The sequence below is a fragment of the Nannospalax galili genome, unplaced genomic scaffold (assembly GCF_000622305.1).
Source record: "Nannospalax galili isolate Female #2095 unplaced genomic scaffold, S.galili_v1.0 scaffold10, whole genome shotgun sequence".
NCBI classification, from domain to species: domain Eukaryota; kingdom Metazoa; phylum Chordata; class Mammalia; order Rodentia; family Spalacidae; genus Nannospalax; species Nannospalax galili.
In genome coordinates this window covers 2,239,838-2,262,680 of record NW_008331140.1, presented here as the reverse complement: position 1 = coordinate 2,262,680, position 22,843 = coordinate 2,239,838, and the positions used below count along the sequence as shown (strand labels likewise).

The following is a 22,843-nucleotide window of genomic DNA, read 5'->3' as shown; positions in this document are numbered from 1 at the left end:
GTGCTTTCAGACTATAAAGTCGTACTATATTTTTTTTGCTAAAATATAAAATCTTTGTTTTCTTTTGAGTAAACTACAATCTTTATCAATTTTATAGATTTTAGTAACAATCTTGGTCAGGTTCCTTATATTATTCAAACATGCTGGTAGTACATTTAAAATAAAATATACATATTATACAGCTAAGTTTTAGTCTTTTGAATGTTATTCCACAAAGATCTGATTTTGAAAAAGATATACATAATATATATTTAGAACCTATGTTTAATGTTTAGGTAGAATAGTGATTAGTGAATTTATAGGTGCTATAAGTTCTATGACAGAACTTTGTTTTATTTATGACAGTGTTGGAAATACCCAGGGTCTTGCATATGCTAGGTTTGTGTTTTACCACAGAGCTAGACCACTACCTTGACATCATGGGCTTCATATGATCTTTGTTGATTCTTCCCATGCCTCTCCCTTTACCCAGCATTTATTTTCTCTTTTTAAAAATATCTTATTTTCATTTTGTGTATAAGTTTATTACCTGCATGTATATAAATGCACCTGTGTTGAGCATAGACTGCGGAGGACAGAGACATTGAATCTCCTGGACCTGCACTTATGGACAGTTGTTAGCCATCACGTGGGTGATGGAAATCAAACCCAGATCCTCTGTAAGAGCAGTCAGTGCTGCTACCCACTGAACCATCTCTCCAGCCCCTATTTTCTCCTTTACTGTTTGTCTTATAGCTATTAGTATATATTAATTAATACAGATTAATATGTCTCACTGTGATTTCTTTAATAATATTTTATTTATTATTTTCATTTTGTGTGTATGAGTGTATTGCCTGCATGCATGTAAGTGCATCTGTATCATGCGATGCCTATGGAAGTGAGAAGAAAGTGTCTAATCCCTGAAACTGGAGTTATGGATGGTTATTAGCCACCATGTGGCTGATGGGAATCCAACCTGAGACCTCTGCAAAAGCAGCCAGTGCTCTTAACCGCTGAGCCACCTCTCCAGTCTCCTCACCGTGGCATTTCTATATATGCATATGTTGTACAGGGATCACTTCTACCCTTCCTTAAAATATTTAATTTTGGGTGCTGAAGAGATGGCTCAGCGTTAAAAGCACTTACTGTCACATGTGACCTTAGAACACCCCCCCAGTTCCTTTTCTCAACACCTGTTATTCTCAGCTCATAGTCTCCTGTCTAGAATCATAGTATGTGCACATGCTTATATCCTCTTATTTGCATACATACAAACAATATTCTGCATATGAGAGAGCACATGGGGAGTTTCTTTTCTGGTTCTGTTTGGTGTTCTATAGACCTCTTATATCTGGATGGGCATCTCGTCTCTAGGGTTGGGAATGATTTTATTAAAAATATTCTATATGCCTCCAGTATGGTGTTCTCTTTCTTCTATGCCCATAATGAATGGTTAGTTATTTTCACTGTGTCCCAAAGGTCTCCCATGTTCTGTTCATATACAGATTTAAGTTTACCTTTACCGATTGACACAAATTCCTTTGCTCTGTATTCCAGCACTGACACTATTTTCCACATGATCCATTCTACTCGTGAAACTTTTCACTGAGTCTTTCATTTTCGTTATTGAGTTTCATTTCCAGCATTTTGGCAATCCTATTTTATTATTTTTTTAATTGCACTTCTTAAATTTCATACAACATTTACCACTCAATCCAGACACCCCTTCTCCATCCATGGCTTTCCCTATCCCCCCACTGAGCCCTACTCACTCTGCCATACATGCTGAGTCCTATTTACTCAGGTGTTTATACCCAAGTGTCCTTCAGTGTAAATGCGTCCACTGGAGTCTAGTCAGCCCATCCAGTGGTCGTATGTAAGTCAAACTCTCTCTCACTGAGCAGCAATCAATCTCAAATAGGTCTCAATCTTGTCCTGGCCTGCTGCCTATTTTTTACCTCCCCTTTGGAACCTTGTTTCATTGAGCTGACATGGGTAGGTGATACATCTGCAGTCAAATCTTGACAACTAAGGCCCATGGAACATAGTGGAATAAGGGGTAGAGAGAAGGCTAATGCACTTCTCAGCTCTCACCAGTGAGGCTCCCTTGTACATCAGAAGGTGATGCACACAGAAGGCAATTCTATTTTCATATCTTTGATTAATTGCCTCATTTTATTCAACTCTTTGTTTTGTTCCCTAGAAGAATTTTTAAATCTTCTTTGAGTTGTTTGAACATTGTTGCAATAATTCTTTTAAATTCTTTGCCTGGGAGTTCTTCCAGGGCATTCTCATTAAGGGTCATTGCTATGGGATTAATAATTGGGGAGGAAGCATTTTGTTGTAGTTTTTGTATTTTGTTTTTCCATTGAAACTTGCACAACTGAAGTAGTTTGTGATTAATTCATTAATTTTTGTTTTGTTTTGTTTGTAAAAATCACCTTTCTTTCAATGGAGGCATGTGTAGTGTTCAGGAGAGGACTAAGTTGTAAGAGGGTTGAGATGTTTCCTTTGTGGGACTGGTATTGAGGTCTGTAGGCTCTATCCCTCATTTTTGAGAATCTGCTACTGTTTGCACGAATGGTCACTGTTCAAAGGTCACACACCCATTGCTGATCCTCATCTCCATTGCCTTCTGGTGTGATTCTCCACACCTGGATGTCTTGCCTTGAGTCAGCTCTAGCTCAAATGTAGGTTGAGAATGTGAGATCCCAGGAAAACTGGGTATGGCATCAGGAGGCCTACACAGTAGGGAAGATTGGGGCCTACCTTGCAGTACAGGGAAGCAAGATCCCAGAGGGACTGAATAGTCTCTGGGTTGGAATGAAGTGTCGCTAGTTGGAAGTGTGGAGTTGGAAGACCCAGAGGAGCCTGGTGACTTGACAGCATAGGGAAGTGAGATACTGAAGGAGCCAGGTGGCCTATGAGATATGGTGGAATGGTGTCTACCTGGAAGCTCAGGGAAGTGAGACCTGAAAGGAACCAGGGGATTTGTGGGGTGAGGTGGAGTAGGTAATCCATGTCTTTTAATTGGAGAATTAAGACAAAGGTGATTCCTGTAATTTTGTTCTTTTCCCCTATTTATATTAGGAGGGTGCTAAGTTTACTCTGCTGAACATAAGAAATTCTTTCCTAGGTCTCCTTTGTCTGCTTTTTTCATGAAATGTATTCTTTCCTGTTTCCTTGTTATTAAAACGGTTTCCTGGGGCTGGAGAGATGGCTCAGCAGTTAAGAACACTGGTGGTTCTTGCAGAAGACCTGAGTTCAAATCCCAGCACCCACATGACAACTAACAACTGTCCTTTAAGTCCAGTTCCAGGGGATCTGACGACCTCTTCTATCTTCTGCGTGCATTGCACAACATGGGTGCACTTATGTACATGCAGGCAATACACTCATACACATAAAATAAAAATAGTAAATTAAAAAATCCTTTTTACTTTTGTGTAATGTTTAAGTATCTTTTGCAGTACTGGTCAGAGGTCATGAATTGCTTTAGTTTGTGCTTGTCTTGGAAGTTTTTTTTTTTTTAATTTCTCCTATGATATTAAAAGATTATTTTGTTGGATATAATCTTCACTGGCAGTTATTTTCAGGAGTTGAATTCAATCATGTCATATTTTCCTCCATTTTGCAATATCTTCTGAAAAGTGTTCTTGTGTTATTCTGATTGATTTGCCTTTATAAGTGATGGCATTTTTCTCTTAAAGCTTTCACTGTTTCTTTTTTTCTTAAATCTTAGCATTTTAACTATAACATTTTGTCAATAGGTTCTTTCCTAATTTATTTCTGCTTTGGGTTTTAAATGTCTCTTGTGCGTAGACATCTGTCTTTTTCCTTTAAGTCTTGGAAATTATTTATTGTAATCATTGATAGGTTTTCCATGCCTTTTTCTTTTTTGTGTTTTTATTTTTAGAATCTCAGATTACCTCATGGATGTTTGCTTGTTTGTTTGTTTTGAGACAGGGTCTCCCCATACACCCAGCTAGCCTGGAATTTGGTATGAAGACCAAGCTGACCTTAATCTCACAGGGATCTGCCTGCTTCTGTTTCCCTAGTACTGGGATTAAAGTATGTGCCACCATTCCTGGCAGTCACTTACAGATTTTTAATCTTAGGTTCGGTCTTTTGATCATGTCTCAGAGGCCTTTCTAAAAAACATTCTTAAATCACACTTTGTGTGTTTGCACATAAGCGTGCGTGTGCACATACATGTCTCAACAAGTGTGAGGATGTCTGAGGACAACTTATAGGAGTTGGTTCTCACCCTCCACCATGAAGATTCCAGGTATTGAACTCAGGCTATCAAGGCTTGGTGGCAGGTACCTTTCCCTGCAAAGCCATATTGCTATCCCTTCGATTTGTTGAAAGTTGTGGTAATGCTTTTTTTTTTCTTTTTTGATGTCCAAATATAGTGTTTCCTCAACCCTGTCTTTTTTCTCATATTTTTTCCTGTTTTTATCAATGTTGGTGATACTTTCCACTGTGTTTTTCATTGATTTTCTGAGTTTTTAATTTTTAGCATTTTTGGTTTCTTTTTCCCTCAAAAATCACAATTTCCTTGTTAAATTTAACATTTGTGCTTTTGATTTTTTTTCATCTGTGTTATTGTTCAGGTCCCAAATTGATTTCCATGCTGTTTTGGTTGTTTTTATTTTATTTGATATATGAGCATATAAACATTTTATTTATTATTTTTAGTTGATTTTATGTATGCATGTGTGTGCACCCGTGCAATGGCCAGGAAGGTGAGAAGAGGGTTTCAAATGCCTTGCAACTGAAATAACAGATGATTGTTAGCTGCCGTGTGGGTTCTGGGAATGAAACCCAGGTCCTCTGTAAGAGCAGCTAGTGCTCTTAACAGCTGAGACATCTTTGAAGCCTGTAACTGGTCATATTTACAAGTGGGCTTTTGAATTTTTTTCTGGTGCCTCCACTACTAAAAATTAAAATAATATCTACTTTTTGTGTATTTGTGTATACATGTATGTGCACCTGTGTCATGAGGACATAGGACAACTTACAGGAGTAGGCTCTCTCCTACCGTATGGGTTCCAGAGATAAAACGCAGGTCAACAGATGTGATAACAAATATCTCTACCTGCTAAACCATTTCATCAGCTCATTTCAGCCATTTGGATTCAGTAATATGGCAATTATGATCTCTTGGAGGTATTATATTGCTTTGATTTTTCTTGATTCTATGTTTGTGTATTGTGATTTGTACATCTACTGATATGGATATCTCTTCTGAATTTCTTTGGGGATGCTCTAGTGAAAAACCTTTTGAGGTTTCAGTTCCCAATACCACTCAGAGAAGGGCGAAACAGACTGCTGTAACAGCTGCTGTACCAAGTTAAATCAGGTGTAGAAATACACTTAAAATGGATTAAAGTCAATACTGTACCACCCATTACTATAAAAAATAAAATGGAAAAAGTAATGTAGAATAAGTTATGGAGTTAAAGATTTTTAAAAAGTATCAATAAAAATGGTAAATAAAATAAAGGAAGGGAAGAGAGGATGGGGAAATACAGAAGGAGCATGGTTAAATAAAAGAAAGAAAAGAAAAAGAAGAATATTAAGAAGTTGTAGAGAAAAAGAGAATTAAAATCTGATTGTACAATAAAGAAAAATGTGGAAATAAAGTTTGATAAATTTAAGAAGAGGAATAGAAAATAAAAAAAATCTTTTAAAAATAGTCGGGGGGAAGGACTGGAGAGACGGCTCCACAGGTAATAGCACTGCCTGCTCTTGCAGGGGACGTGGGTTCAAATCCTAGCACCCACATGGCAGCTAACACCTGCTCATAACTCCAGTTTCAGGGGATCTAACGACCACTACTGACTCCAGGGGCATTGCATGGCATGGGCACACTTACATACATACAGGCAATGCATAACATAAAATAAAATAATAAAATATTAGCATCTTAAGCTATACTTCCTTGAATATTTGCTGTGTTGAAAGGGCTTACCATTTTCAGGGGTGGACATGCAGATATCAAAGTCATATAAAGATATAGCTTCCAGCAATTGCTATTGAAAAAAATGGAACAAAGTTGTGAAAAACCATTTGGTTGGGCATGGCAGTGTGCACCTGCAATCACTAGTCACTTGGGAGACAGAGATGGGAGGATGAAAGTTTGAGGCCATCCTGGGCAACATAAAGAGACCTTGATTTCAAAAACAGTGGAGGTGGGAAAAGAGAGGGAGGGGCAGGGAGAGAGGGGAGGTTTCTGCTTTATATGATGGGTGGTGTTGGGTGCCCATTCACTGTGATTCTTGTCCAGGGGTACTACATAATAAAATACTTTTTTAAAGTATAAATGCTAAAAGCATAATAGAAAGAAAAAAAAGAGAAGCACAAGGGACAAAAAAAAAAACCTCTCCAGGTGTATCTGATAAGAAAAATAAATTTCAAATATTTTCAACTCTAAAGTAAAATATAAAACTAAAGACAAAATGTTCAATTGGATTCTTTTTGAATTTTCTAATTTTGGAGTCTTTCAGATAGAGTAGTATGTCAGTAAATGTTGGAGTGTCTTATCTTTTCTAATGTTTAGGTTAATGCTGAATCTGGACCTGCTTGGGGTCAGATGCACAACACTGAACTGCCCTCACTTTAGGAATTTCCCTTCTTTGCATAACAAGAACTTCTGTTGAACAGATTTCGTTTGCAGCTGGGAGTAGGGAAATTTCTAACCTTTCCTGAGGCTCATGAATTTGCACACACTAGTTGCTAATGTCTAAGCAATGGGATATATCTCTTGGGTACAATGGAGAATATGGGAAAAATCTGTGCTGAAAGACCAATCTCATTGCTTTCATGTGCCACTCAGCATCAAATACTGTGTGGCAGGCAGGCTGTAGAAATTGCAAGGATAAATAGAAGAGTTGGGGAAACTGAAGCTTCATTTAAAGGGTAAGTTGGTTATCTCAACAGGAGCTTGAGAGTCCTTAGTCCTAATAGCAGTGAATCACTTAGTAGATAAATGGTTCCTAAGATTGAGCCATCCACTAACTTCAGACTTGGCCTACCAGTCTTCACAGCTATCCTCAAATGATGGAATCTGTTTCTTACCATGGAGATTGTGGCTATTGACTACTGAGTTCTCGGCTGCCTGACCCTCTAAGCTGCTTGAACTTAGAATGTCTGTATCTAGCCCTTTCGCCTTCCATGATTGCCTCCCACCTCAGGGCTGTGAGCAGGTTATTGACTGGCTCTCTGAGTTGTGATAATTCCTTGTTTTCAGGCCCCCAGAGCTGCTTAGTATTAACCAGTGGGCTCTTCTCAAGATGGCACCAAGTCACAGACTTTTGAGACAAGAGGAGTGACAAAATGGACCTCCTCTCCACTACTGGCTCATCATTTAGGAGTCACTGTTTATCAAATTTAAAACTGGATTCAAGGCTTGGCAAGCATTGTGGACTTACCCTGTGTAAAGGACTGGCAGTTTCTTTTCTCTAGGACCACCTAGCTCACCTTTTGAATGAGGCTTCTGTTGCCTCTCTCACTGCCTAAACCTCCTGTGTGTTGCCTATCTCTGTTTGCCGCTTTGTCCTTCTGTTTCCCTGTGCTTTTCAGCCGCCCTATCACTTCCTTTGTGATTTCCAGTGCTCCTCTAGTTAATTCTCTTCTTGGAATAGAGTCTGTCCTTTGTTAACCTGACTTATTTCAATTACCTATCACATGAAGGCAACAGCTAATCCATTGTTTTACTGTAGATATCTCAGTTCTTTAGTTGGTGGAGGATAGAGCATCAGGAATTCATTTCTACCTCAGCTACATAGTGAATTTGAGACCAGCCTGGGCTACATAACACTGTAAATTATTTTTTTAATGTCCCGTCAAATTTTTCTCAGCTGTGTTGATCCTTAGGATATCTATATCTTTTATATGAAAAAATGTAAAATATTATCATAAATATACACATTTATTTTGCAGAAAAGGGTGCATGATTTGGAAATACAGTTAATTGCCATTGCAACAAGTGAACAGCGTTATTCAAAGCAGGTTGAAGATCTGAAAAAGGAGCTTGAAAAAGAGAAGTATGTTTTCCATATCCAGTTTAATTACTAAGCTTTGTGGTAATGCTATATTAGTAAATTATGTCCAATATTTACATGAATAGATTTGAAATTGCATGTTATTCCTAATTAAAGAACAGAATGAAAGCTAGTAATGGTGGTTCACACATGTAATACTAGAACTCTAGAGGCTGAGGCAAGAAAAGTATGCATTCAAGGGCTGGGCTATGGAGTGAGACCCTGTGTCAGAAAAAAAAAAATGATTTAGCAACTTGATAAAGGAAGTATGTATTACTTATATAAAAAGAATAAATAAAGTTAAATCATTTCAAATGACTATACAGCTATTCCTTGGTGTTCATGGTGGTTGGTTCCAGGGACCATGAAGGCACCAAAATCTGTAGATGATTGAGTCCTGGCATAGTATTTGCATATAACCTATGCATAACCTCTCATATTTTAACTCATCTCTCCAGCCCCCAATCTCTAGATTACTTATACTACTAAATACAATGTGTAAAGTCTACGTAAGCAGTTGTTATACTGTATTCAGGAAATAATGGCAAGGAAGAAAGGCTTTTTCTTGTTTTTTTGAGACAGGGTCTCCCTATAGCCCCAGCTGGCCTGGAATTCACTATGTAGACTGGCCTTGGTCTCACAGAGATCCATATTCCTCTGCCTCCCAAGAGCTGAGAAAATAGGCATGCACTGCTACTCTTGCTTAAGGAAGTTTTCCTAAGTAGTTCGAGTCTATTGTTGGGTAAGTCCATGAGTGTGTAATCACTAGATACAGAGTTATTAACTTATTTGGTTACATTATTTCATAAGTTTGTATTGATAAAATATCAACATGTAAATTTATTCCTAATATTATCTAAATAAAATATTCACTGAATGATTTCACTGTTTACCAAGTTTAGTTTGAAAATAATTACTGGTTTATCAAGTAAAAAGGATGAAACTCATGTTCTAGTCTCTGGTAAACCTGATAATTCCCTGTTGGTTGCTTCTCAGGTATAGAGAAAAAAAGAGAAGTAAATAGTTGAGTATGATGTCTAAATTCTGTAGTCCCAGTACTTGGGAGGATGATGCAAGAGGACTGATATGAGTTTGATGTCAGCCAGGGCAAAATCATGAGACTAGGCTAACCTTGGCTATAGTTTTTCCCTTTTATTGTAGCTGCCACCTCGTGCTTCTGGACTCTGTTCAACAGTCCTTTGTTTTGTTTTAGGAGTAGCTGTAATATTAGGTGTAATATTCATGTTTTAACTAAAATTTATTTACGGATGGAGTGGTTATTTATACTTTAGTATCAATTTATGTTACCCTTGATATATTTATTTTTAAATCTTTTCATTATTGAGAAAAAAATATTATATTCTCTTGTGAGTTCCCAGTATTATTAAGTAGAAGGAAGCAATAGATGGTCCTCAAATCAGTCAGTGGAGCGACATGCTGCACTGCATTTAAAATTGGTCCTGGCTGTAGCCAATAACAACAATAATTACTTTTTCAGTCTTTGAGACCTTGTTTGTTTGTTTGGTTGGTCTTTTTTGAGACACGATCTCCCAGGAGCCCCAGCAGACCTGGCAGGTACTCACTATGTAGACTATACTGGCTTCAATCTCACAAAGATCTGCCTGCGTCTGCCTCCCAAGTTCTAGGACTGAAGGCGATCCCCACCATGTTCAGCACAGCAGTCTTTGAAACCTTGTAAGAATAATTTAGTGTTGTGCACAAAGTTAAACATTATGCTAATGATTATTTTTTAATCACAAATGATTAATGCTTCATAGATTAGTCTAATCAAATTTTCGAAAGATTGAAACAATTTCTAAGAGGCTATTAGAGGCAAAATAATTATGTAAAGAAAATAACAAGCTTCAGATTTTGTAGAGAAGTATGAGAGAATGAGAGTGTGGGGAATATAAAAAGCAATATACTGTGTGACATTAAAAAGTTAATATGGAAACAATTTTAATATGTTTGAGGGAATATAATGTGATGAAGCAGTATGAACCTATAACTTCGCTTGAGGGATTAACTAATGACCATCCTTGCCCTTTCCTAACCCTAAGATTATACTTAATTATATGTTATGCATTGTCATTTGATATTTAAATATTTAATATGATATATTTTTTAAAATAGAGTGAAGAATATTGAATTTTCAATCTACAACAATCGTATACTTGAGAACAAAAAAATGGTAGAAGAAACAAGTGATATGACCCTAGAACTCAAGAAATGTCAGGAAAATGCTGAGGTGAGTTGACAAAGTTATCACTGACTTAGCGTTATTACATGCAAAATTAGAGAAAATAAAAATAGGTGAACTCCAAATATCCTTGTAGCTCTAAAAATTAGATTATCTTAGGGGTAAATTTTTTGGAGGAAAAATATGCATGTTATTCTTTTGTATGCTGACAATGGGCAACATAAAATAGGACTACCAACAGATAAAATTAATCTAGTTTTAAGGATTAAGATTTTTGTATTTAATAAAGTATTATTTAGTCAAAGGAGAGTCTATGGAAGATGTAATGGTGGATAAACATCATTTTTTGAAGAACATATGATTAGAAAAATAAATGTTTTAAATAACTTAGGTAAAATAATGTCATGTGTTAATGGAACAGTGTTATTGGAATTGACAAGTTCACTTCTGCTTTTTGGAAGAGAAGTCATTAGAGAACATAACATTGATTTTGGCCTTGAAAAGTAATTATGAATTTAGTAGGTAATGATTAATGAAACAATATGAACAAAGGATACAAACCTCAAAGCATCATTGGGAAATAATGCATGTTTTATTAGCTGCTATATAGAAATTTTGGGGATTATCATTAATACAAGTCTTGAAAGTAGAACTCCACAAATTAAGTAGCTTTTGCTCCTGATTTATGTATAACTAGATATTATGTTGATAAATGAAGGGTTTAAATATTCATTTCAGTTATAAATTTGTTGAAACAAAATAATATAGCATTAACTATGTCCTTAGACTCTCAAAATGCAAGAAGAAATGATGTTGAAGCAAATATACAGTTTGGAAGAAAAGGAAACAGATTTAAGGCAAGAATTTTGTCTCTTTGCCTCAAAAAATATTTTAGGGTTTCTCTTTTGTTGAATATTAGATACAGTAAAATTATTTGATTTAGGTTAATGTTATTTAATTATGATTAAATTTATATTTAGTATTGAAATAGTGAAATTAGATGAAAATCTTAAAACTTTTTTAACATCACAAAACATCTAATTTAAAAATTAATAAAATATACTAACCATATCTTAAAAGAAAATATTTTCAAAGTAACTTTTATTAACATAAACTATCATATGTTATTGGAATATTTATGTGCATTCCCTTTTTGAAAACATGTTTAGCCTGGCGTGGTGGTGCACGCCTTTAATCCCAGCACTTGGGAGGCAGAGACAGGCAGATCTCAGTGAGTTCAAGGCCAGTCTGGTCTACATAGTGAGTTCCACAACAGCTGGGGCTACAGGGAGACCTTGTCTCAAACAGACCGAAAAAAAAAAAAAAAAAAAAGGAAAGAAAATATGTTTGATTCTTGCTCATAATGAAATATTTTATATGATTCAAATGTAAAATTTTCCATTTAATATTGTAAGCACTTACGTTTTCAGGTTTTTTTCCCCATCACTTATTTTAATATCCATATACTAATTAAATAATGTTTAATAGTATTAACTATATTTATTTTTGAATATTTACATTGTTCAGTTTTCCACTATCATAAATACTTCTGATGTAAATATTTTGGCACATAGCATATTGTTTTCTTTCTTTTGAAACTGAGAGAATACATTTCAGTTAGTAGAATTCACTAATAATATTATAGATATAATGATTTCATTGACCTGATCATCAACTGGTTTCTGATTCGTTTAATCAATTGTAAACCATGAAATACAGGAACAATTGTGTGGAAACACAGACTCCAAATGTTTTAATTGTTATTCTGTATCATCACTAATTTATTGATAGCTTTAACCATAAAGAACTCCCTGTTTTTATAAATTGCAGTAGATACATTTCTGTTAAGCTCTGGAATATTTCAAAATTTATGAGCATTTTTTCTGTGTAAAATGTCTTCATATAGCCATACTTTTTGGTCTTTTAAGGGTTTTATTATTTCCTATTGACGGAAGCATATCCTTTATCATTTTCATTTATAGCATATATCTCTATAACCTGATGTATTATTTCTTGTCATATAGAAGTGTTTGAAGCTTTCTATTAACTTTGTCTTTTCCTTTTGAATTTTTATTTATATTTATATTTAATTGTGTGTATATGTGGGTCTTTGCACATAAGTATGGGTACCTGTAGAGACCAGAAGCATCTGATCCCCAATGAGCTGTAGTTACAGGTAGTTGTGAGCTTCCCCATGTGGTTGCTGGGACTTAAACCCAAGTCCTCTGGAAGAATAAGTGCTTTGAACCACTGAGCCATCTCTCCAGGCCATTCTTTGTTATTTCATAGCATTGATTTTATAGTTAATATTTTTTAACCTTCCTAAATTTGGATACCAGACATTTTTTGCTCCTCTAAAATGTGTGTACTGATACTTACTTTTCCCATTTCTTTTTTTGTAATTATTTTTATTTATATTTATTTTATCTGTATGAGTGTTTTGCCTGCATGTATGTGAATGCACCCATGTGGACAGTACCTACAGAAGCCAGAAGAGGGCGTTGGAGTCCCTAGAACTGGAGTTTTGGCAGTGATTAGCAGCCGTGTAATTGCTAGGAACCAAAATCAGGTCTTCTGCAAGAGCAATCAGCACTATTAACCACTGCGCCAACTCTTTATCCCCTCCTTTACCTATTTCTTTGAAAAATTATACAAATATTTAAATCCATCAATTTTCTTGCTAGCACAACTCAGAATTTATGGCATGATAACTGATTTGCAGTTTGTTCCCTTTATCCCTATCTGTTTGTCTCTTGAGTAAAATTTCACTGTATAGCTCTGGATAGCCTGGTACTTGCTATGTAGACCAGGCTGACCTTGAACTTTCAGTGATCCTGCTTCCCTCTGCCTTCTGGTTACTGGGATTGTAGGCATGAACCACCATGTTTGGCTTGAAAGGCTGTTTTACTGTTCATTATTTTATAAATCTCCACAACTCTGACTCCAGCCTCAGACCCATCCTGGGCATGGCTCCAGGCCTGGACCTGCAGTCTCCTGTCCATTTGGCAGTACTAGGCCAGCCACTCCTCATTTCACTAGCTCTAGCATACAGCATGCTCCAGCCTAGAGCTGCAGTGAAGCGTGGGTATCTCCATGGCCACTGCTGATCTCACAGAGCCATCTCTCAAGCTGTAGCCCTTAGATCCAGTCGCAATCTCAGTTACCTCATCAGCTGGTGTGTGCAGGCCAGGATGCAAAGTCACATCTTCCTGTTTTGTTTGTGTGTGTGTGTGTGTGTGTGTGTGTGTGTGTGTGTGTTTTAAGCTTTTTTAAAATCTATTGAGAGTCAAATATTGGGGGAGAGGTCTTGGTTATATTTCCATTGAAATTTGGTTTCTTATTTAAAGAATGTGCTTTTGAAAATTTCCTATTTAATATTAGTTGATATATGTAGACCCAATATAGCTCTTCATAGAATTATCTGAAGATTGTTGAGATACTGTGAATAAAATGATAAGTACATTGGCTGATACAAAGTCAGTCCTTAATTATTAGCTGTTACTAATTTCCAGATTTGGAATGACATCTTTTACTACTATGACTGATTTTTTTCTTTTTTGCTAAACTTCCTTCTTCAGAAGCAGGTATTGTTTATAGATTTATTATCTATAATTAAACATTGTATATTTTCAGGATAAAATGTGAAGATATATTTTGAAAAGAAGATTTTTATGATTCAATTAAAAATCATTTATTTAGTTTGAGACAGTGTCATGCTATGTAGCTCAGGCTTGCCTCGAATATTTGATCTTTCTGTTTCAGTTTCCTGATTGCTGTGATTATAGGTGTGTATAGCCACACCCACTTCACAAAAACCTGTGTGTGTGTGTGCTCCTGAGTGTATGAGTGTACATCCACATGTGGACATGGTTGTAAGGAAGCTAGAGAACAATTTCAGGTGTGGTTTTTCAGGCACTATCCACCTTTTCCTTTTCTTCTTTTTTTTTTTTAAAGACAGGGTCTCTCATTGGCTTGGAATTTGTCAAGTAGATTAGACTTGTCAGCCAGTGAGCCTCAGGTATCTGCCTGTCTCTGTTTCCCTAGTACTTGTATTATAAACATACCCCACTAGTCTATGCTCTCTTACAAGTAAGTTCTAGGGTTCAAATTCAGGTCCTCATTCTTGCAAGGCAAGCATTTTATCAGCTGAGCTATCTCCCAGCCTCAAGTGCTATTTATAAAAGAACATTCAAATTATCTGAACTATATTTCCTAAATATCTACCTACCATAGGGATTTATAAAACTCTAAGTTTGAATATTTATGAACAATAAACATACTCATTATAAATTTGTGCTCAGGTAAAGAATAAAACTTGTAAGATGGTTCAGTGGGTAAAGGAGCTTGAGTTCAATGCTTGGAACCCACATGGTTAAAGGTCAAGATTTTCCCTGACCTCCACACATGTGCTATTGTATAAATAAATGAGCACATGTAAATTTTAAAAATTGTCCTAGATTGGATTTTTTTAAAGGTCAAAATACTGAATATGTTACCAACATAGTATTGGTACCAAGGGAATCTACAATTCAAAAAATAGCTTTATGTATTCATTTTAAAAATCGCCAGTATGTTCATCTGCTATGGACAAGATTTTTTGTTTATTTGTTTCTGATATAGTCTCCCTGTAGTCCCACCTGGCCTGGAACTCACTATGTAGACCAGGTTGGCCTTGATCTCATAGAGATCTTCCTGTCTCTGCCTTCTGAGTGCTGGTATTAAAGCCATGAAGCATCATGTCTTGTAATACAGAAGGTTTTAATTAATGGACAAAGTAGCACATGGGGAAGAACCATATTTCTTTTCTTTTACCTTAAGTTTATGTTTTTCAGTTTCTTTCCCAAAAGCATCACTGTTACTTAGGAATGTTTCTGGAGAGTCTGTGATCATATACAAAGATATAAGTGTATGTAAATATCATTAAAATAAATTGTATTTTTGTTTTTAATTTATTTATGTAATATTTTGAATATGTATTGGAATGATTAATTCATGGCTAAACATTTATATGAAAACTTGAATGAAATGTTTTCATGATTTTTCTAAAAATAGGAAAATGATAAAGATTAATGTAATTTAAAAATTAATATGTACATAAACTTAAATGTGGGAGTAGAAATATGTCTATGGATAGCAATTCATGAAAATTCACCAAACAAAATGTAAGCTAAACCAATGAAATTATTAAGCAACTATTAATAAATTTCAGAAAGTAGATGAAAATATGATTTTGATTATGATGTCATGCTTGCATTTCCTTTTAGGAATGAACTGGAATCTACAGGCAAAGAGCTAATACAGAAAGAATTAATTTTAAAGGAAACTGGACAAGAGTGATGAAGATGTACATTACATTTAACAATAGATTGAATTCAAAATTTCAAATAATAAAAGCAATAAAGACATAAAGTTACATATAGTATTGTATGAGTAACTGGTGATTTAGGTACTATAATAGCCATCCATCAACCTTAGACATATGTGTTAAATTAAGTTATTTTGCTTACATGATTATCTTTGTACGAACTATTTCATATAATTCTAAGCATATCTAAAATGTTCAGTATTTACTGCTGTTTTGTACTTCTAGGCTAAATAAAAGGCTCATGGTATAATGATATTAATCTACTGAAGAGTTTCTTTTGTACCTTGAAGAATATGGTTTCAACAAGTTGAAATAGAAATGTCACAAAACTTGGATTGTATAAAGTTTGTGACATGATTATACAGTATAGTATATATAGAAGGAGAGTGGGAGGGAGAAATACAATGTAGAAATACAATGTTTTATTTTGAAGGCTTTGTGTTCCTCCACTCATTCAACAAATGCTATGTAATACCCGTGTGCCAGGCATTATTCCAGGTGCAGAGTTTAGTTTTTTTTATTTTGGTGGAATGTAGTAATCTACATTTTTCTTAGGGATATGATGTCTATTAATATTTGGGAATGGAATGTGGAGAGATGAAAGATACTGAAATTATTTACAAGGATACTTAGAAGTCTTAAAAGCTCTGAAAAAAATGAAATTGCTGGCCTAGTTCAGTTTATTTATTATTTTTAGCCAATAATTTTGGCTAGGGGATAATTTTTCCAGGATTGAACTGCATGCTCTTTCCTTGAGACAAGATTATCCTTAACTGAACAGAATTGCAATGGAATTTACAGTAAAGCCATCCCTTGCAAGAAGAGTGCTGCCAGACTGAAATATTGGTCCTCTCTCTACATGGATGCTATTGGAGCCCATAGAAAAGACATCTAATCCAAACTTAAGTTAGGAAAAGCTTCCTGGAAGAAAAGACATTCAGCTCACTTAGATTAAAAAGGTATTAGTAGAAGCAAAAAGCCATAGATGTGGGAAGGCCTGAAAGTATGAGATCCTATGACACATTTAAGCAAGTAACATTTATTGTGGATTGTGGCTGAAAGAGGGGGTTTCAGACAGTAGTACGGGGTTTAAGAGAGTAGTAGGGTAAAGATGAAGATGGGTAGAGATAAAAGTGGAGAGATGAGAGTAGAGAAAGATCATGGTGGATCATTTAAAGCCATGGTATTGGGTAGGTGTCTTCCGAAAAGCTAGAACTGAACAGGGCTTTGTTTAGAAACCTACACTGAGAGATGGTGAGAGTACTGGGATAATGGGAGGACCCATTACCATTTTGGAAACGGAGCCAAAAACTGGAGAAGACAGCATGTGAAAAACCAATGAAGACTGTGGGTGGGACATACATGTTTCAAATACAGAAAAGAAAAAGCCTATGAGAATTTATGCCTTTGTAAGTCACCCCCTCCATGATGACATAAACTATGCAAAACCCAAAGAGAAGGTAGTCTGCTGGTTTTGTCAGCCTTGAAAACTCAGAGGGCGTGGGTGCACACAGGTCTTCCAAGAAGGGGGAGGTGAATCTGGGGAAAGAAATTGGGGCAGCTAACAAGATGATGCTGGATACAGCAAACTGCAGAAGCTCAGGAAAAGCAATGGGGTTAGCAGCAGTCATATGGTTATACAATGGATTGCAAAATGACGCAGGCCATGCAGACACAAAGGGGAAACCCCTGGGTTGCTGCCATCTTGTGAATGTGGGAAAATAGCTTAGTTGCTTTAGAAATGGGGGCCACCACCACATTTGTCTGAAATTTCTTTAAGGATTGCAGAGAGCTTAGAAAAAAATTACAAGCCTTGGATGCAAGAGGGGAATCCAGAGAGATGGCCTGGCCACTTCTTTGCATAATTAAAGGTTGGTCCATGCAAAGGCAAAGGCCCAAGTGGAGACAGAAAAGACTAAAGAGTTCCTGGCAAATTCAGTCTCAGCCTCAGAGCTTGAGAGAGGAAATATAATGGGAGATTTTAACTTGCTTAAGTTCAGGGGACCGAGAGTCAAAGGACCCAGAGAAAAAGACAGTAATAAGAAAAGAAATGACTTAAAAATGAAAGTAGCTAAAGCTGCCCTTCAATTTCAACCTCTGATAGAAAAAGAAAAATGTTAACAATGCTGTACCCAGAAGAAAATTCTCCACACTGGAACTCTCAGGACTAGGAAAGACTTTCAAGAGAAGCAATTAAAGAGCCCCTCACTATGTGGCTTGTGAGGGTATAGGTCATGGAAGCAAATCATGTCATAAACTAGACAAAACCCAAATAGAAAGTTTTCTGTCAGTTTTTTCAGCCCTGGGACCTCAGAGGTCATGGGCACTCAGGTCTCCCAAGAAGGAGGAGAGGAATTTGGTGAAACACGGTAATATACATTTAGGAGTTATTGAAGAGCTTTGACTTGAGAATTCTTATATTGACTCTTTGGAAATCTGTAAGATTGTAGGCTTAGAATGGAGCAGACACATTCCAGGTTCTTTCTATTACTTATTTTACTTAACCGCATTTTAAGTATTGGGGGCAAAGGAGATGTCTCATTTGGTAAAATGCTTTCCATGCAAGCATGACAAACCAAGTCCAGATCTCCAGCACCAGGACAGAAGTTGGGCATAGTGGCTCATGTCTGTAATCTGAGCCTGGGAGAGGTGGAGACAAGCACATCCCTGGAGCTTATTGGCTAACCAGCCTAACATAATCAATGAACTCCAAGAACAGTGAGAGATCTTACCTCAAAACCTAAGATGGAAAGTGATTGATAAAGGTGCTTAATGCCAATCTCTGGCCTCCACATACATGCTTACATGTGAATGCACACAAGAATGTATATAAATTGTACACACATGACATAATGGATTCAAAATATAATTTATTTTGTTAATGTAGGAGATATTAATATAAGGAGCTAAATGAAATATATAATGGATATAGTATCTTACTTTTGTTTTACAAGGTTGGATTTCACTTTACCTATTACAACAGTTTCCAGAAGGAGTTCAAGTTATAAATATTTTTGAGACAATTTGCCTGACATTCAATTGAATTAAATTTTCCCCCAGTTTATTTCCTTAGTTCAGATATTTATTTCATAGATGCTTTACGTATCTGAGCTTCAGTTTCCTCAACAGTAAAGCTTAAGTAATAATACCTATTCTTTCTATTTTACTGAGTTGTCTTAATCTTCAGATACATGTTTTTAAAAGGATATATTTAAGACATAAAGATTTATGTAAAAGATAACTTACAGAAATCCAATATAAACTCTGAAAGCTCATAAAATATTGAAAAATTACTTTGCATTCAGATAAGAAATAGAAAGATTAACAAAAACATTAAAATTAAAATGATTTATTTCTAATTGACAAAAATGTTGTATATGATATGCCAAGTAATATTTTCATGTTTATACATTGAAAAATATTAAATCCTAAAATATACAAGAAAAAATAAAATTTTGTTAGCATTTTGAATCTGATTTTTTTAGACCAAAAATATTAAATGTGAAATTCTAAGAAAAGATAATCAAATGAAGTTATTGGAAAATAAGGTATTTTCTAATTATTAATGTTTTGGAATAAGAAATTTATCAATATATATGTGTGACTGGATTCTGAAGGACAAGCCTTTCTATTATTCTGTACAAAGAAGTCTCAATTCTCCTTAGGTTTTGTGTAATAATATAATCACTGGTTTTTATTAGACCTTCAAAGAGCAAATTTTCATTAAACTATATTAACTTTCTGTTTTCTTCTTTAAAATTTCATACTCTAAGCAGCCTCAATAATTGTGGATGTACATAAAATGATATACTTTTACAAATCATTCTTAGGCCTCTTTTCCATTTTTAAAATTGAGCTGCAGAAAAATCTCTGTTCTCTTTATGTGAAGTTGTTTTTACTTGCCTGGATACCCATTCTAATATTTTCCTTCCGTTATCTCACTACACACTTGCTGTAAATCTAATCTTGCATGTAATGAGCAGTACTACGGAAAGCCTAGTTCACTTCCTAGAGTTCTGAACCCTAATGAATAACCAACACTGTTTCTTCTCTCTGAGGATTCTGTTAAATAAAACTTTTTGTTTCTATGAACATTTAGTAAGAAAGCTTATTCTGAGGATCTAAGCAGATTTCTACCAAAAGTAAAAATTCTCGATATATTTTAATAAATAAAAGTTCCATGTAAAAATAATTTCTCCTGCTAATGTTTTTATGCCTATCAAATCAGGGTAAAAATCAGTAAATGCTACTTGTTTTTCTATAGCTGTGCTTAACTTTTGCCTGAACTTTCTCAGAGACCATCTTGGACTTCGGAAATAAAAAAGCTTAAATAAATCATTTATAGGCAGGCATAGTGGTGCGTGCCTGTATTCTCAGCTCTCAGAAGACCAAGATAGGAAGATTGTAGTTCTAAGTAATCTTGGGTATATAGTGAGATACTTTCTCAAAAATGTTACTTGTAAACAGAAAAGGCAGTATCATATAGAATTAATTTATATTCAAAATATATACCATAGCCATGTGTGACTATTGCAGGAAAACCATTTTACAAAGTATTTGTGCTCATGAAGATTGTTTTTTTTCTCTTGAGAGTTATTTTACTTTAATGACAATTACAACAATGTACATACCTGCGATATTTTAGGGCTCATTAAAAATCTGCGCTGCTTTTATGATACTTAAGGTGTTTCTTGAACTAATGCATTTTGATTTAGCTCTCTATATACCCAAATGGAATAATAACACAAAACAAGATATTAAAATAATTTAGTTGGCACTTTAGTAAGAGGAATTGGAATTCTTTTAGGACTATGCTATTCTTTCATATCATTCTTTTCTCCCTAATATAATAACATAAGAATCTCAGAAAGGAGAAAGGGAGAATGGCGAATAATGAAGAAAACAAATTATATTCTGACTTCTGCTATTGTTTTTCTCAGTCTGTCTAATAATATGTCTCATCTTTCTGAATAAGGTTGAACAAGAGGACCGGTTTTCTTAAAATAGTTGGATTCATGTTTATTAAGATTAAGAAATTTATGAATGTCAACTTTATTAAAACATATATTTTTATACTAACAGAATGAAATCATAAATAGGTTTCATGTCACATCATACAATATTTGATTAGTCTAAAATTGTCTATTTTGACCAGAATATTGAGGAAAATAGTTTAATTTTTCATACTTTTGCAGTATAATAGTTTAAGGAAACAATATAAAAATAAAATCAAGTATGTTGAAGAGCTTCACAAAGAGGTAAGTTTTCTTTATAATATAAATATTCTTTAAAAAATATTTTATTTATTAATTTTTTATGTGTATGTGTGTATTGCCTGCATGTAGGTAAGTGGACCTGTGTTGTACAATGCCTGCGGAGGACAGAAGATGCTGTCAGATCCCCTGGGACTGGAGTTACAGACAATTGTTAGCTGTCATGTGGGTGCTGGGATTCAAACCCAGGTCTTCTTCAAGAACAACCAGTGTTCGTAACTGCTCAGCCATCTCTCCAGACTCCAATATATAATATAAATATTCTTAAACTCAGACTAAATTTCACTATAGTTTTAGAAAGCCTTGCTTCCGTTTCTAGCCTGTTAAATATAATTCAGTGGCAGTATGTCTCTTAAAATATAATTTTACTCTTCAAGAACTTCTTACATTGCCTTTTGATCACATTCACCTCTAATTCTCCCCCTTACTCATTCCACATCCACCCATCTACCTACCCCACAACTATTTGTTCTCCTTTTTCTTAATATCTCTTTGAATCCAACTTGTGTTGTTTGTATACTCTTAGGTGTGGGGCCAGCTACTGGACAATGGACCTGCTAGGGGCCATACCCATATAGAAAACTGAATGTCCCTCCTCTACCAATTGTGCATAGCTCCATATTTTGGGGTGGAGGCTCACGAACCCTTTCCAAGTCTGTGCTAGAATGTTGTCTGGCTTTATCTTGATCTTGTGCAGGCCCTGTGCAGGCTGCCACACCTACTGTGAGTTCATTAGTGCAGCAGTTCCTGTCACATCTAGAAGACACTTTCACTTCTGTCCTGTCTAAACTTTGTCTCTGTAATCTTTCAGCTCCTCTTTCCATGATGGCTCCAGAGCTGTTCAAGGGTGGGGTGTGATATAGACGTTCCCATTTTAGATGTGCATTCTACATACAATTATTCTCTGTAGTTTGAGCAGCTGTTAGTTTCTTTGTTAAGCACCATCTACTACACAAAGAAAATTCTCTGATGGGGTCTGAGACTTGTACTAATCTATGGGTAGAAAGATACAAATCTCTTAAAGAATTCAGTACTAAAGGTAATTATTTCTAACCTTTAATAGAATAAGGCTTTAAAAAACATGAATTCAGCAGAAAGCAAGCACGTGAGTGCTTTTGAGATAAAGGTGTCTGAAATTTTTACTTTTGTTTTCTTAAACACTAGTGGATACATGATAATTTGGAAATATTTCACAATTTATAACAGTTAAATTCAAAGATTATATTTTTGGATTGAAGCAATCAATATTTGTGTTAAAATGTTTAATTGTGATTAAACTAGGTAGAATCATGTGAAAAACTTAAAATATGTGTGTGAATCTATGTGTGTTTTTTTTTAAAAAATGTCTTACTCATGTATTGAAAGGGAACTAAGCTCGGAATACGCTTTTTTAAAAAGCTCCAAATATAAATATACTTCTGGACAAAGGGTTTAAGAGTTATAAACTTTGTAGAAAATAAAGCTCTAGAATAAAAGCTTATGATGTAAGGGCCAAATTTTGTTATCTTTCTCCTAAGTGTTTAGACAATGATTGATATGTAGGAAGTGCTTAATAAATAGATTTTGAATATTTAGTGGAAAGTAGCAGTTCTCAGCATATGAAGATAACAAAAAGGAACCCATAAACATTTTTGAAATATTGTTTAAAATAAGAAACATAAATACTATGGTTAAAATGAAGGCAAATAAGAATTCTCACAAATTTCTAAGATTATAAAGAAAAGTAAGCAATAGATACATTCTATAGTTATGTACCTGAACTCCTCAAAATAGGAGAAATGTACAGAAATAGTTATAGCTATATTATTTACAATACCCCAAATTTAAGACAATACAGATGTCTATTAATAAGAAAGTCAATTAACAAATGACCCTATGATAACTTTAAAGTTGAATTTTTAGCTAAAAAAAAAGAATGTCTTACATAACAGACATTCTTATGGTCCTAGCAATACATTTAAAAAATGACAAGTTT

General features: G+C 35.0%; 1 protein-coding gene across 1 annotated transcript in view; it reads left to right on the top strand.

The window, feature by feature from the left end:
- The window catches only part of LOC103725472 (synaptonemal complex protein 1-like), a 65,415-nt gene extending 43,337 nt beyond the window's left edge, over window positions 1-22,078 (top strand). The window contains 6 exon segments of the mRNA XM_008822782.1: window positions 7,930-8,033; window positions 15,495-15,548; window positions 15,550-15,574; window positions 19,081-19,143; window positions 20,791-20,853; window positions 21,932-22,078. Of these exon segments, the coding sequence (XP_008821004.1) occupies window positions 7,930-8,033; window positions 15,495-15,548; window positions 15,550-15,574; window positions 19,081-19,143; window positions 20,791-20,853; window positions 21,932-22,078 (456 nt within the window).
- The last annotated feature ends 765 nt before the right edge of the window (window positions 22,079-22,843 follow it).